The sequence below is a fragment of the Hemiscyllium ocellatum genome, chromosome 9 (assembly GCF_020745735.1).
Source record: "Hemiscyllium ocellatum isolate sHemOce1 chromosome 9, sHemOce1.pat.X.cur, whole genome shotgun sequence".
NCBI lineage: Eukaryota > Metazoa > Chordata > Chondrichthyes > Orectolobiformes > Hemiscylliidae > Hemiscyllium > Hemiscyllium ocellatum.
The window spans coordinates 51,833,485-51,845,668 of NC_083409.1; the positions used below are offsets into that span (position 1 = coordinate 51,833,485).

General features: G+C 40.5%; 1 protein-coding gene across 1 annotated transcript in view; it reads left to right on the forward strand.

Annotated features, from left to right (window-relative positions):
- The window catches only part of hmcn1 (hemicentin 1), a 610,612-nt gene that overhangs the window by 541,320 nt on the left and 57,108 nt on the right, over positions 1-12,184 (forward strand). The window contains exons 89-90 of the mRNA XM_060830300.1: positions 4,253-4,423; positions 11,869-12,039. Of these exons, the coding sequence (XP_060686283.1) occupies positions 4,253-4,423; positions 11,869-12,039 (342 nt within the window). The remainder of the gene's footprint in view (positions 1-4,252; positions 4,424-11,868; positions 12,040-12,184) is intronic.

The window sequence follows — 12,184 nt, forward strand, 5'->3', positions numbered from 1 at the left end:
TTTGTTAGGCCACTATTGGAATATTGCATGCACTTCTGGTGTCCTTCCTATGGGTAGGATGTTGTGAAACATGAAAGGGTTTAGAAAAGATTTACAAGGATGTTGCCAGAGTTGGAGGATTTGAGCGATAGGGAGAGGCTGAACAGGCTGGGGCTGTTTTTTCCTGGAGTGTCGGAGGCTGAGGGGTGACCTCATAGAGGTTTATAAAATCATGAGAGGCATGGATAGGATAAGTAAACAAAGTCTCATCCCTTGGGTGGGGGAGTCCAGAACTAGAGGGCATAGGTTAAGGGTGAGAGGGGAAAGATATAAAAGATACCTAAGGGGCAACACTTTCATGCAGAGGGTGGAGCATATATGGATCTAGATGGGTATATGAATAGGAAGGGTTTGGAGGGATATGGGCTGGGTGCTAGCAGATGTGACTAGATTGGATTGGGATATCTGGTCGGTATGGCCAAGTTGGACCAAAGGGTCTGTTTCTTTGCTGTACATCTCTATGACTCTCAAATTTTAAATTTAAATGTTAATTTTGCTCTTTGAGCACCTTCTCTGTAGCCATAACATGTATTCTTGGTTCTGTATGATATGTACTGCACGCAAAACTAAACATTTTCCTATCCTAGGTACATGAGACAAAAATAAATCAAATCAAATTATTTAAGGGTACTGATTGGTTTTCAATGTATAAATTGGGAAGACACTGGCCATAATTTTTCCATCCTCCTTAGGTACAGGAGTGGTGCCAAAGGACTGGGGAATTGCATATTATATGCTTCTTTGAAAAAAAATCTGAATAATAAATCCAGGAACTATTGCGAACCAATGGTGATGGGGAAGCATTTAAAAAGTGATAATTTAGGACAAAATTAGCAGTAACTTCAGCAAATGAAGGAAGAATGAAGTGTTTCATTTTGTTGGGAGGACGAAGGAGTGGCAATATAAACGGTATAATTTAAAATGGGAAGCAGAGGGAATGGTAAATGTGCATAAATCATTGAAAGTGGCAAGGGCAGTTAAATAAGAAAATAAGATCCTGGGCCTTATAACTACAAGCATGAATTACAAAACAAAAACAGAAATTGCTGGAGAAACTCAGCAAGTCTGGCAACATCACTGGAAAGAAGGAAAGCAGAGCCACCATTTCTACTCCAGTGAGCCTATAATGCCTCAAATTTGTCAATTTCACTTCCAACTTTCACCCAGTTCTCACATCACTTGGTCCATCTTGGGACTCCTCCCTTCCTTTTCATTACTGAGGTTGGACTGGCTACCGATATCCACCACAGATCCACCAACTCCCACAGTTACTTGGAATATTCATCCTAACACCCTATTTCCATTAACGACTCCATTCCATTCTTCCAGTTTCTCCATCTCCACTGCATCTGTTCAAGTGATACCACCTTCCATGAAGTGGGGGCCTAAGAAAAGTCCACCATTTTTCACAACCGCAGTTTCCACACCACGATGGTTGACTGGGCCTCAGACTTGTCTGACCCATCTCCTTGACTTCTGCCCTCGCCCCTTCTCTTTCCTGCCATAACATTTCCTACCCCCGATCCTCACTTTTCATCCAACCAGCATTTACATCCAAAAGGATCATTGCTGCCACCTTCAGCAGAATGCCACTGCCAAACACACATTCCCCTCCCCTCCCCTCCCTCATCAGCATTTTTCAGGGACTCTTCCCTCCAGAACACCCTGGTCCACTCCTCCTCCACTCCCAACATCTCCTCGCACTCCCATGGCACCTTCCCAGTCCTTGGGAAGGTCAGGTGAATTGGCCATGCTAAATTGCCCATAATGTTAGGTGTATTAGTCAGAGGAAAATGGTTCCGGGTGGGTTACTCTTCGGAGGGTTGGTGCGGACTGGTTGGTCTGAAGGACCTGTTTCCACACGGTAGGGAATCTAATGTATTCTCTATTACAGAAGGTATAATACCAGTCAGTTTACTTCCTCTCTTCTCACTATCCAAGGCCCCAGCATCAGGTGAAGCAGCAATACACTCAATGTAGATTACAGTATTCGCTGATCACAATGTTTGTTGGGGAGATAAAACACAGAGTGGGCAACCACTTTGTGGAAAACCTACATTCTGACCACAAAAATGAAGCTTAACTTTCAGTTGCTTACCACTTCAACATACCATCATATTTCCTGGCCAACATCTCTGTTTCAGGCTTGCGGCTCCAGTGAAGCTGAGTGCCAGATGTAAGAACAGCGTCTCATTTTACACTTGGGGATCCTGCAGTCTTCTGGACTCAATGTCAGGTTCAAAATTTTTAAGGCTTGAGCCCCTTCTTCCAAGTCCCTCCCCCAACCCCAACACCCCTGGCCTGAACATCAAATCAGCTGCTTTCGCAAGAGCCAAACCATTTTTACCCAATAATGGTCCCCATCAGCAGCTTTTCTTTTTCCCTGGTTCACCATTGTCCATATCTTTGTCCAACTGCTGTTATCTCTCTCTTTCTCTCTCTCTCTCTTTCTCTCTGGGCTCCATCTTCACCTATCACTTACTTCTTCCTTCTCCCTGCTCCATGTTTATATCGTAATCTTTTCTGATTGAAATCAGTTCTGAAGAGTCACTGAACCCAAAATGTTGATTCTGTTTTCTCTCCACAGATTCTGCCAAACATTGAGTTTCTCCAGCAATTTTTGTTTTGTTTCAGATGTGTAACATCCACAATTCTTTATTGTTCATAAATTACAAAAGCAAAGCAGTTATGGTAAACTGCTTTGAGGTCTCAGCTGGAATTTTGCATCCAATTTGAGACACCACACTTAATGATGTGGAAGCATTGGAGAGGTCACAGAAAGTATTTACAGGGATGGCTTAAAAAGATGAGGAGTTTCAGTTATACAGATAGCGTCTCCAATCTAGGACAATTCTTCTTGGAGAGGGTGGAGATTTAACTCAAAATCATTTGGACATGGCTGGAAAAGTAGGTGACGGGAAACTTTTCCTAATGGAGAAACAATCCAGAGCCACAAGACAGTGATCTAAGTTAAATTGTGACATGAAGAATTTTTTTTACGCTGAGTATTCAGGATTTGGAAACCACTGTCTGAGAGTATGTAGGAGGAAGATTCCATCATAGCCTTCAAGCGAGACTTGCATAATTATCTCAATGGGGAAAAGTAAGGAAATGGCATAGACGTGTCAGATTAAATGGCAATCTTTAATGCTGTAACCATTTTGTGGTTTCAGAAGTCAAGTTGTGTGATACCACTACTGCTCCTTCCTCCTCTCCCCAATCAAACCTCCTCACACCACTTCAACTTGGCACTGCATGAACTATGTATTTGCTGAGGTGATTCAGTAAAACTCCCAAATAGCTCATCTATTTAATTGGAACTTTCTTAATTTTTTTGAATGATAAATATGAAATTGTCTTTAGAAGGAGACCGTGAGCACTATAATTACTTCAATGGCTCAGGCAAGGAAAGTGGAAAATAACGAGTGAAAACTTTGACTTTTGACCTTTTCCCAGTCACTCCTGTTAGAAAACCAGTGCCTGTGAAATTTAAACAATAGGTTTGGGCTGAACTGGAAGAGCTGTGCAATTAATTCACTACAAAAGTTTCCAAAGGATATTGGGTGAGTGACATTCAGCAATTATTGACTGATATGCAGTCAGGGTACCCTGGAAATATTGACCAACCCACTCGAGGAATCTCTCCAATAATTGACTAAAATTCTCGAGGCCACCCTGCAATATTTGACGAACACACACATGGCAGGACACTAACCTTCTAAATAAAGTAATACTGACCTAAAAAGAGAAACATTACTAATAGTGTTAAAATATCTATTAGTATAAAGCAACAGGAAAATGTGCTAGTTTGTTTGTAAATGCTGAAAAACAAAGAAACACTACATCACGGGCCTATCATGTCTAGAGAGACAAGTTTCCCTCAATCAATTAAATGTCATCCCAAACTCTTTTGTGTGTACCAAAAAGCAAGCAGAGTTTATAGGATTATATGAGTCAATACTTTGGGGAGCACAGAGTAACATATCAAAGATTAGAAATTAATTTTATTGACAGATTTTCCAGCTTTACGTTACTACTTACTTAAGAGAATGCCTCAGTTCAGGTTTTTAGGGCATCAGTTATGATCTCCAGAAAACGTTGCTTGCACATAGAGCTTTTTCTTTTTTTCTTAACTTTGATGAAATGCTGTTAAAAGAACAGATTAATATTAAATACTGAAAAATATTGTGTGAGTAAATGCTTTTGCCTTCAGTGGATGGCAGTTGGTCAGAGTGGAGCCAGTGGGAGGAATGTTCTCGTACCTGTGGCCAGGGCAACAGGACACGGACCAGGACATGTACTAATCCACCAGTGCAATATGGAGGGAAACGATGTGATGGCAATGCAGTGGAGGCTATCATGTGTAATATCCGGCCTTGTCCAGGTATCTGAGACAATTCTAATAGTTCAATCTGTACACTTACTCAGTGTAACTCTCTCTCTCTAAACAAAGGCTTCTAATATTGCAGTCATTGTTTCAGATTCCTTATCAAAGAGAAATGAATAAGAATACTTGTTTTATGACTTTAAAAACATTTCATAGGTTGTATTGCAGGTTCTTTGTACTTCCTTTTGCCTCCTCATGTAAGAGAATAATATGAACAATTTTTAAATGTTCTCATGTATATGGGATTAGGTTACTTTCCTCTTCGAGACAAGGATTACTTGCATCTTCTGCTGGATTTCCAAACCCTGTTTCCCCAACCCACAGTTCCTACTTGCTTAAGAGTGAACATTTGCCATGGATCATGCTCCCCATCACCTCATCAACATTGATCCTCACCCACTGGCAATGACGTAATTTCTATTGATTTTGAACAAGAATCAGGGATGTGCAAATGATGGGTAAAAACAATGACTGCAGATGCTGGAAACGAGATTCTGGATCAGTGGTGCTGGAAGACCACAGCAATTCAGGCAGCATCCGAGTTGCCAAGGAGTTAAATTTTGGAGTCTTATACTTCAATGTTTTTAGAAGGAGGAAAATGTTCAACACCCTTTCAATCTTGCTCAGATTTTAATGACCTTCTTAATACATTAGGGTTATGGTATCTGTAAGCTAAAAAAGCAATGTCAACAAGCTAGTTATAACAATAACCACTAACTAATGCAACATTCAAATCAACATGAATGCTAACACTCACCCATCCCATTCCCCAAACTGATAGAATCTCAAACAAGGAATATAAATTGTTTCAATGTTTAAGTGCTCCTAATGAAAGCACATACCTGCAAGAAACCTTAATGCATCAGAGCATCCCTCCCATAAATGTCGCCAAACTGTGCTCGTAAATGTATATATATGCATATGTACATTCCTAAGAATTTATTTTATTTTTGCATTCTCTAATTTTTGCATTCTTCAGTTCTGTTCTGTTCCTTGCTGCCATGCTCTAGCTATTGTAACCCAAATTACTGCACTGTTCCACTGCCTCATTGTTTCATTCTGATTTAGAATATAGAACATGACAGTGCAATACAGGCCTTTCAGCCCTCAATGTTGTGCCGACCTGTGAGACCATTCTGAAGCCCATCTAACCTACACTATTCCATTTTCATCAATTTGTCTATCCAATGACCTTTTAAATGCCTGTAAAGTTGGTGAGACTACTACTGTTGCAAGCAGGCCATTCCACACCCATACTACTCTGAGTAAAGAAACGACCTCTGACATCTGTCCTATATCTATCACTCCTCAATTTAAAGCTATATCCCCTCATGCTAGCCATCACCATCCAAGGAAAAAGGCTCTCACTGTCCACCCTATCTAACCCTCTGATTACATTGTATATCTCAATTAAGTCATCTCTCAACCTTTTTTCTCTCTAATGAAAACAGCCTCAAGTATCTCAGCCTTTCCTCATAAGACTTTCCCTCCATACTAAGGAACATCCTAGTAACTCTCCTCCTTTCCAAAGCTTCCACATCCTTCCTATAATCGGTGACCAGAACTGTACACAATGCTCCAAATGTGGCCGCACTACAGTTTTGTACAGCTGCAGCATGACCTCATGGCTCTGAAACCCATTCCCTCTACTAAAAGAAGCTAAGACACCATATGCTTTTTTAACAACCTTATCAACCTGGGTGGCAACTTTCAGGGATCTATGTACATGGACACCGAGATCTCTCTGCTCATCTACACTACCAGGAATCTTACCATTAGCCCAGTACTCTGCAACCCTGTTACTCCTCTACCTCACGCTTTTCTGCATTTAACTCCACTTGCCACTTCTCAACACAGCTCTGCAACTTATCTATGTCCCTCTGTAACCTACAACATCTTTTGGCACTATCCACAACTCCATCAACCTTAGTGTCATCTGCAAATTTACCAACCCATCCAGGTCATTTATAAAAATGACAAACAACAGTGGCCCCAAAACAGATCCTTGTGTTATACCACTAGTAACTGAACGCCAAGATGAACATTTCCCATCAACCACCACTCTTTCTTCTTTTAGCCAATTTCTTATCCAAATGGCTAAATCACCTTCAATCCCATGCCTCTGTATTTTGTGCAACAGCCTATCATGGGGAACCTTATCAAATGCCTTACTGAAATCCATATGCACTAGATTAACCACTTTACCCTCATCCACCTGTTTGGTCTCCTTCTCAAAGAACTCAATAAGGTTTGCAAGGCATGATCTACCTTTCACAAAACCATGTTGACTATCCCTAATCAACTTATTCCTTTCTAGATGATTATAAATCCTATTTCGTATAATCTTTTCCAAAACATTGCCCACAACTGAAGTAAGGCTCACTGGTCTATAATTACCAGGGTTGACGCTACTCCCCTTCTTGAACAAGGGAACACCATTTGCTATCCTGCAGTCTACTGGCACTATTCCTGTACACAATTACAACATAAAGATCAAAGCTAAAGGTTGTGCAAACTCCTCAATGGCTTCCCAGAGCATCTTTGGACAAATCCCATCCAGCCCAGGGGACTTATCTATTTTCACACTTTTTAGAATTGCCACCTCCACTCCTTGTGAGCCTCAATCCCATCTAGTCCAATAGCCTGTATCTCAGTATTCTCCATGACAACATTATCCTTTTCCAGTGTGAATACTGACAAAAAATATTCATTTAGCGCTTCCCCTATCTCTTATGACTCCATGCATAACTTCCCACTGCTATCCTTGATTGACTCGAGTAAGATTAGAGCCATTCTTTTGTTCCTGATATACCTTTATAAGCCTTAGAGTTGCCCTTGATCCTATTCACCAACAACTTCTCATGTCCCCTCCTGGCTCTTTTTAGCTCTCTCTTTAGATCTTTCCTGGCTAACTTGTAACTCTCAAGCACTGTAACTGAACTTTCATGGCTCATCCTCACCTAAGCCGCCGCCTTCTGCTTGATAAGAGCTTCAACTTCTTTCGTAAACCACGACTCCTTCACTCGACAACTTCCTCCCGACCTGACAAGTACATACTTATCAAGGACACGCAGTAGCTCTACCTTGAATAAGCTCCACATTTTTCAATTGTGCCCATCCCCTGCAGTTTCCTTCCCCATCCTATGCATCCTAAATCCTGTCTAATCGCATCCTAATTATCTTTCCCCAGTTATAACTCTTGCCCTGCAGTGTACACTTATCCCCTTACATCGCTAAAGTAAACGTGACCGAATTGTGGTCACTATCATCAAAGTGCTCACCTACCTCCAAATCTAACTCGTGGCCAGGTTCATTACCCAGTAACATTAGCAAATCCCTCCCTTATAGGATATTGGTACCCCTCCTGGTTCAGATGAAGACCGTCCTGTTTGTAGAGGTCCCATCCACCCCAGAAAGAGCCCCAGTTATCCAGGAATCCAAAACCCTCCCTCCTGCACCATCCCTGTAGCCATATGTTCAATTCCTCTCTCTCCCTAATCCTTGCTTTGCTAACACATATCACAGGCAACAAACCAGAGATAACAACTCTGGTTTACCTCATCACCTTTCTTTTAATCCTTTTCCTCCATTATTTAGTTTAAAGCCCCATCTACCATCCTAGTTATACAAATTGCCAGAATATTGTTCCTAGCATGTTTAAAGTGAAGATTATTCAAACAGTACTACTCCTATATTTCCGATCCCTATGAATCAAAGCCCATTTCTCCCGCACCAGTTTTTGAGTCAAGCATTCATCTCTTTCATCAAATTTACTCTCCCCCAATTTGCTTATACTTTGGGTGATAATCTGAAATGTATTAGCTTTGAGATTCTGTTTTTCAATTTACCGCTTAGCTGCTCCTAATACTAAACAGACCTGTCCATGTTGTTGGTATCCACGTGCACTATGACAGCTGGATCCTCACTTTCCCACTTCATGTTTCACTCTAGTAAAGAGCAGGTATCCTGAACTCTGGTATCAGATAGGCAATAAGCCTTCTCGATGCTCTCTGTTCGCTATAGAGAATCGTACTATTCTCCTGCCTATATTGACCCGTACTGCCACAACATTCTATTTACTGCCCCAGCTTGAAGGTCTTCCTGTACTGCATTGCTGTAGTCAGTTTGCTTATCCATGCGACAAGTCCCCACATTCGTTCTTATAAGTTGCAGGAATCTGAAACCTGTTGGACAGTTACAAGGACTAGGTATCCTCCACTTCTCCCTTCTCAATCCCCTTACCTGCCTCACCTACAGTAAGACCCTCCTGTCCCTAACTAGTGACCAAATTAGAAAATGCTATTTTAGGGCATAGTTGCCTTCTAGAACAAATGTCCAGGGAATGTTATCATTTTCCCACCCTGATAGGTTGCAGTCTCTATGGTTTGGCTCTCAAATCATTGACTGAGCCAAAACTCCTTGACTAAGATGTGTTTGCCATGAATATCACTGGCTTGTAAATACCACCCATATGCTGCAGCTGCAAAATAACACCTACCTTGCCATCTTTATTGTGTGGTAATGATTTTATTCTTCTTAGTTAACTAGCATTAATAAACCCACTGCTTCATGTAAACATGCCGGCAATAAAACTTTATAAATAAATTATCTACATTTTGGATGGTTCGTTTTAGTTCAATTAACTTTGTACTTATGGAATTTAAAAATTGCTGGTTTAGATGGAAAATATTCAGAAACCAATCAATCATTGATCTTTGCTGTTATGTCACATTTCAATTTTCTTTGAAATGCTCCGAACCAACAAACTTACTCTCTTAGCTCTTCAAATTATTCCCACCTCCTCTCCGTTAACTTCTGATCTCTGGGAAACAACTATGGGCTGAAGTGGACAGAAAAAGATGGCCTTCTTTCGCCCTCTGTATTCAATTCTTATGTGAACCAAATTCACAACACACTTGAACCACATCTCAATTAGGGATAGTTGCTTCTTCTTGCTCCTCTCCTTACTCCATTACAGACAATTGTATTGCTGTTAAAGCAAGAAGCAATTTAATTACCTGATTAATCATCCCTTACCTACCGTAAGAACAAGAGTACAACACTCAGCCACTCTGGTCTGCTCTGTCATTTAATTAGATCATGGCTGATCAGACATTTCTCACATCCATCTTTTGCACTTTCCCCTTAACTCTTGATTCCCCTACTGATTAAGAATCTATTTATCTAAGCCTTAAATATACACAAAGACTTTGCTTCATAGCTCGTTGTGGCAAGAAGTTCCACTCTAAACCCTTGGAGAGAAGAAACCTGGCAACCCCTTAAGAATCCTATATATTTGGATGAAATTACCTCTCTGTTCTAAATTCCAGTGAGTAGAGTCCCAATCTGTTTTACCCTTGCTCTGAGACAATCTCTTCATGCAAAGAACATTCTAGTTAACCTTCTCCACCTCCAATGAAATGATATCATTCCTTCAATAAGGGGACCAAAACTGCTCATAGTATTCCAGATGCAATCTCACCAGCACCTTGTACAGTTTCAGTAATACTTCCCTACCCCAACTTCACTTCCAACATTCCATTCGCCCTCCTGATAATCTACACCAATGTGTACCTTTCTGTATTTCGTGCACAAGTACAGGTAGTTCTTCCATAATGTGAGTTTCATCAGCACGAGTTGGCTATAACGCAATTGATGAATTGTGGACTTTGTTTGCATAATGTAAACTTTCTGCTGAATGGGTAGATCCACAGTGTGATCTTCTACAGCAGTTTCCCATAATGAGATTTTCTATAGCGCGAGGTTGCTGAAGAACAGAACTGTCGTGTTGTAACAGAACGATCTGTATACCCAAATCCTTTTCATGGTTTGGCTTTCTACAGTTCTCTCCATTTAAATTACATTCTGTTCTTTTGTTCTCCCTTCCAAAATGAATAATTCATATTTACCCATCTTATACTGCATCTGCAAATGTTTTGCCCATTTACTTAACTTATCAATATCTCTCTGTATCCCCCTCTCAATCTACCTTTCAACCTGTTTTTGCATTTGCAAATTTGGCTACAGTACATTCACTTCCTTCCTCCAAGCACTTTTATATATTTTGTGAACAGTTGTGCTCCCAGCACTGGTCATCAATCTGAGTAATCCAGATATTACTACCCTCTAGAACCTCCTTTTTAAATTCCTGCCTAATTTTCTATATTCTCATTTCAGACTCTCATCCTTTTCCCTTCTTACGTTGTTGGAAATGGGGATAGCCACACAAGTCTCCTGTACTAACCACCTACCTTTCTTGGAGTTAACCCATCTACATAACTGTATCTGCGGCTTTTCTCCCTTCCTGTAACTGCCATCCACCACACCCCCTAGCTGTTGTAACTTCTTCATTGCCTCTAACTGTCGCTCCAAACGATCCATTCGATCTGACAGAACTTGTAACCAATGACATTTTTTGCAGATATAATCTTCAGTAACCCTTAAACTCCCCCGAAACTCTCCCATCTGACAAGAAGAGCATATCACTCTACTAAAGGCCATTTTGCTCCTTCCAATCCACAGACCCAGAAAATAGCATCGTCTTATTGCTCTACAAACCATTGCTCTAAGATAACTTAATATTTATGGCTTATATTTTTAAAATTTAATCAAGAGATAGATCCCAATAAAAACATGTAGTCAAGACAGAATCCACTCTTCTCACTATTGAGATTTGCAGCAAGGCTATACTTATCACTATTTACTTATCTGCTTCTGTGCTGTGACCTCTCCCAAATAGGTTCCTCCAAGATCATTTTTGAATTTCACTGTTTAAGTTTTCCTAGACACACTCCAATATCCAGCATACATGAATTCAGACAGCAAAGGCAGTTCTCCCTCAATGCCAGTATACTACCTCCAATACTATGGACTCTTATGACTTAACCTTTTATGAGGTAGCTTGTCAAATGTCATCTGGAAATCCACATTTCAACACACCTGCAGTTTTCCCTCTATTAACTCCAGTCAAAACATCCTCAAAATCTTTAATAAGTTAAAAACATGATTGCCCTTTCAGAAAACCTGCTTGATGGGTGACTGAAAGCAGAAAAAAACAATTGCATATTGTATATCTCTTTACATGGTATAGCATTTTTTTGTAGTTTATGCACATCATTTTCACAAGAGAGGAGTCAAGCAAGTAAATTATTTTTCTGTTTGTCGCAAGCCATTCAAGAAATATCCGAAGTCTCCCAATACCTGTGTTCCTCTAACTTTCTAGGTATTTTCCTGCTGCAATTCTATCCTTTTAACCAACCTAAACCACCTTTTTACAAATGTGAACCTGTGTCCTTTTGTCTTACTTTCATTCAATGAAGTAATGTTTAGAGATTTGCCTTTTTCAATCTTGTTTACTGTTTTAAGCTTTTTGATAAGTCTGCCTCTTCTCATGTTGCTATAAACTGAAATATTCCTATACCATTTTATTAATTTCATGCCAGTTGTTGGTGGCTGGGGTTCTTGGTTGCCATGGGGACCATGCAGTGAAACCTGTGGTAAAGGGATTCAGACGAGACTGAGACTTTGCAACAATCCTCCTCCATCATTTGATGGGGCCAACTGTGAGGGGCAAGATGCACAGACACGTGTTTGTAAGAACAGGCTTTGTCCAGGTAAGCAATCAAAGTATGGGCTGGAGTTTCACTACAGAGGTGGGAAGTGGGAACTGGGTCTGTTTTGTGTCCAAGATTTGCCTCTGCTAGGAAACTGACAGAAGTTCAGATTTTCATAAGGGCGGGCCTTTAATTGATACGGAAA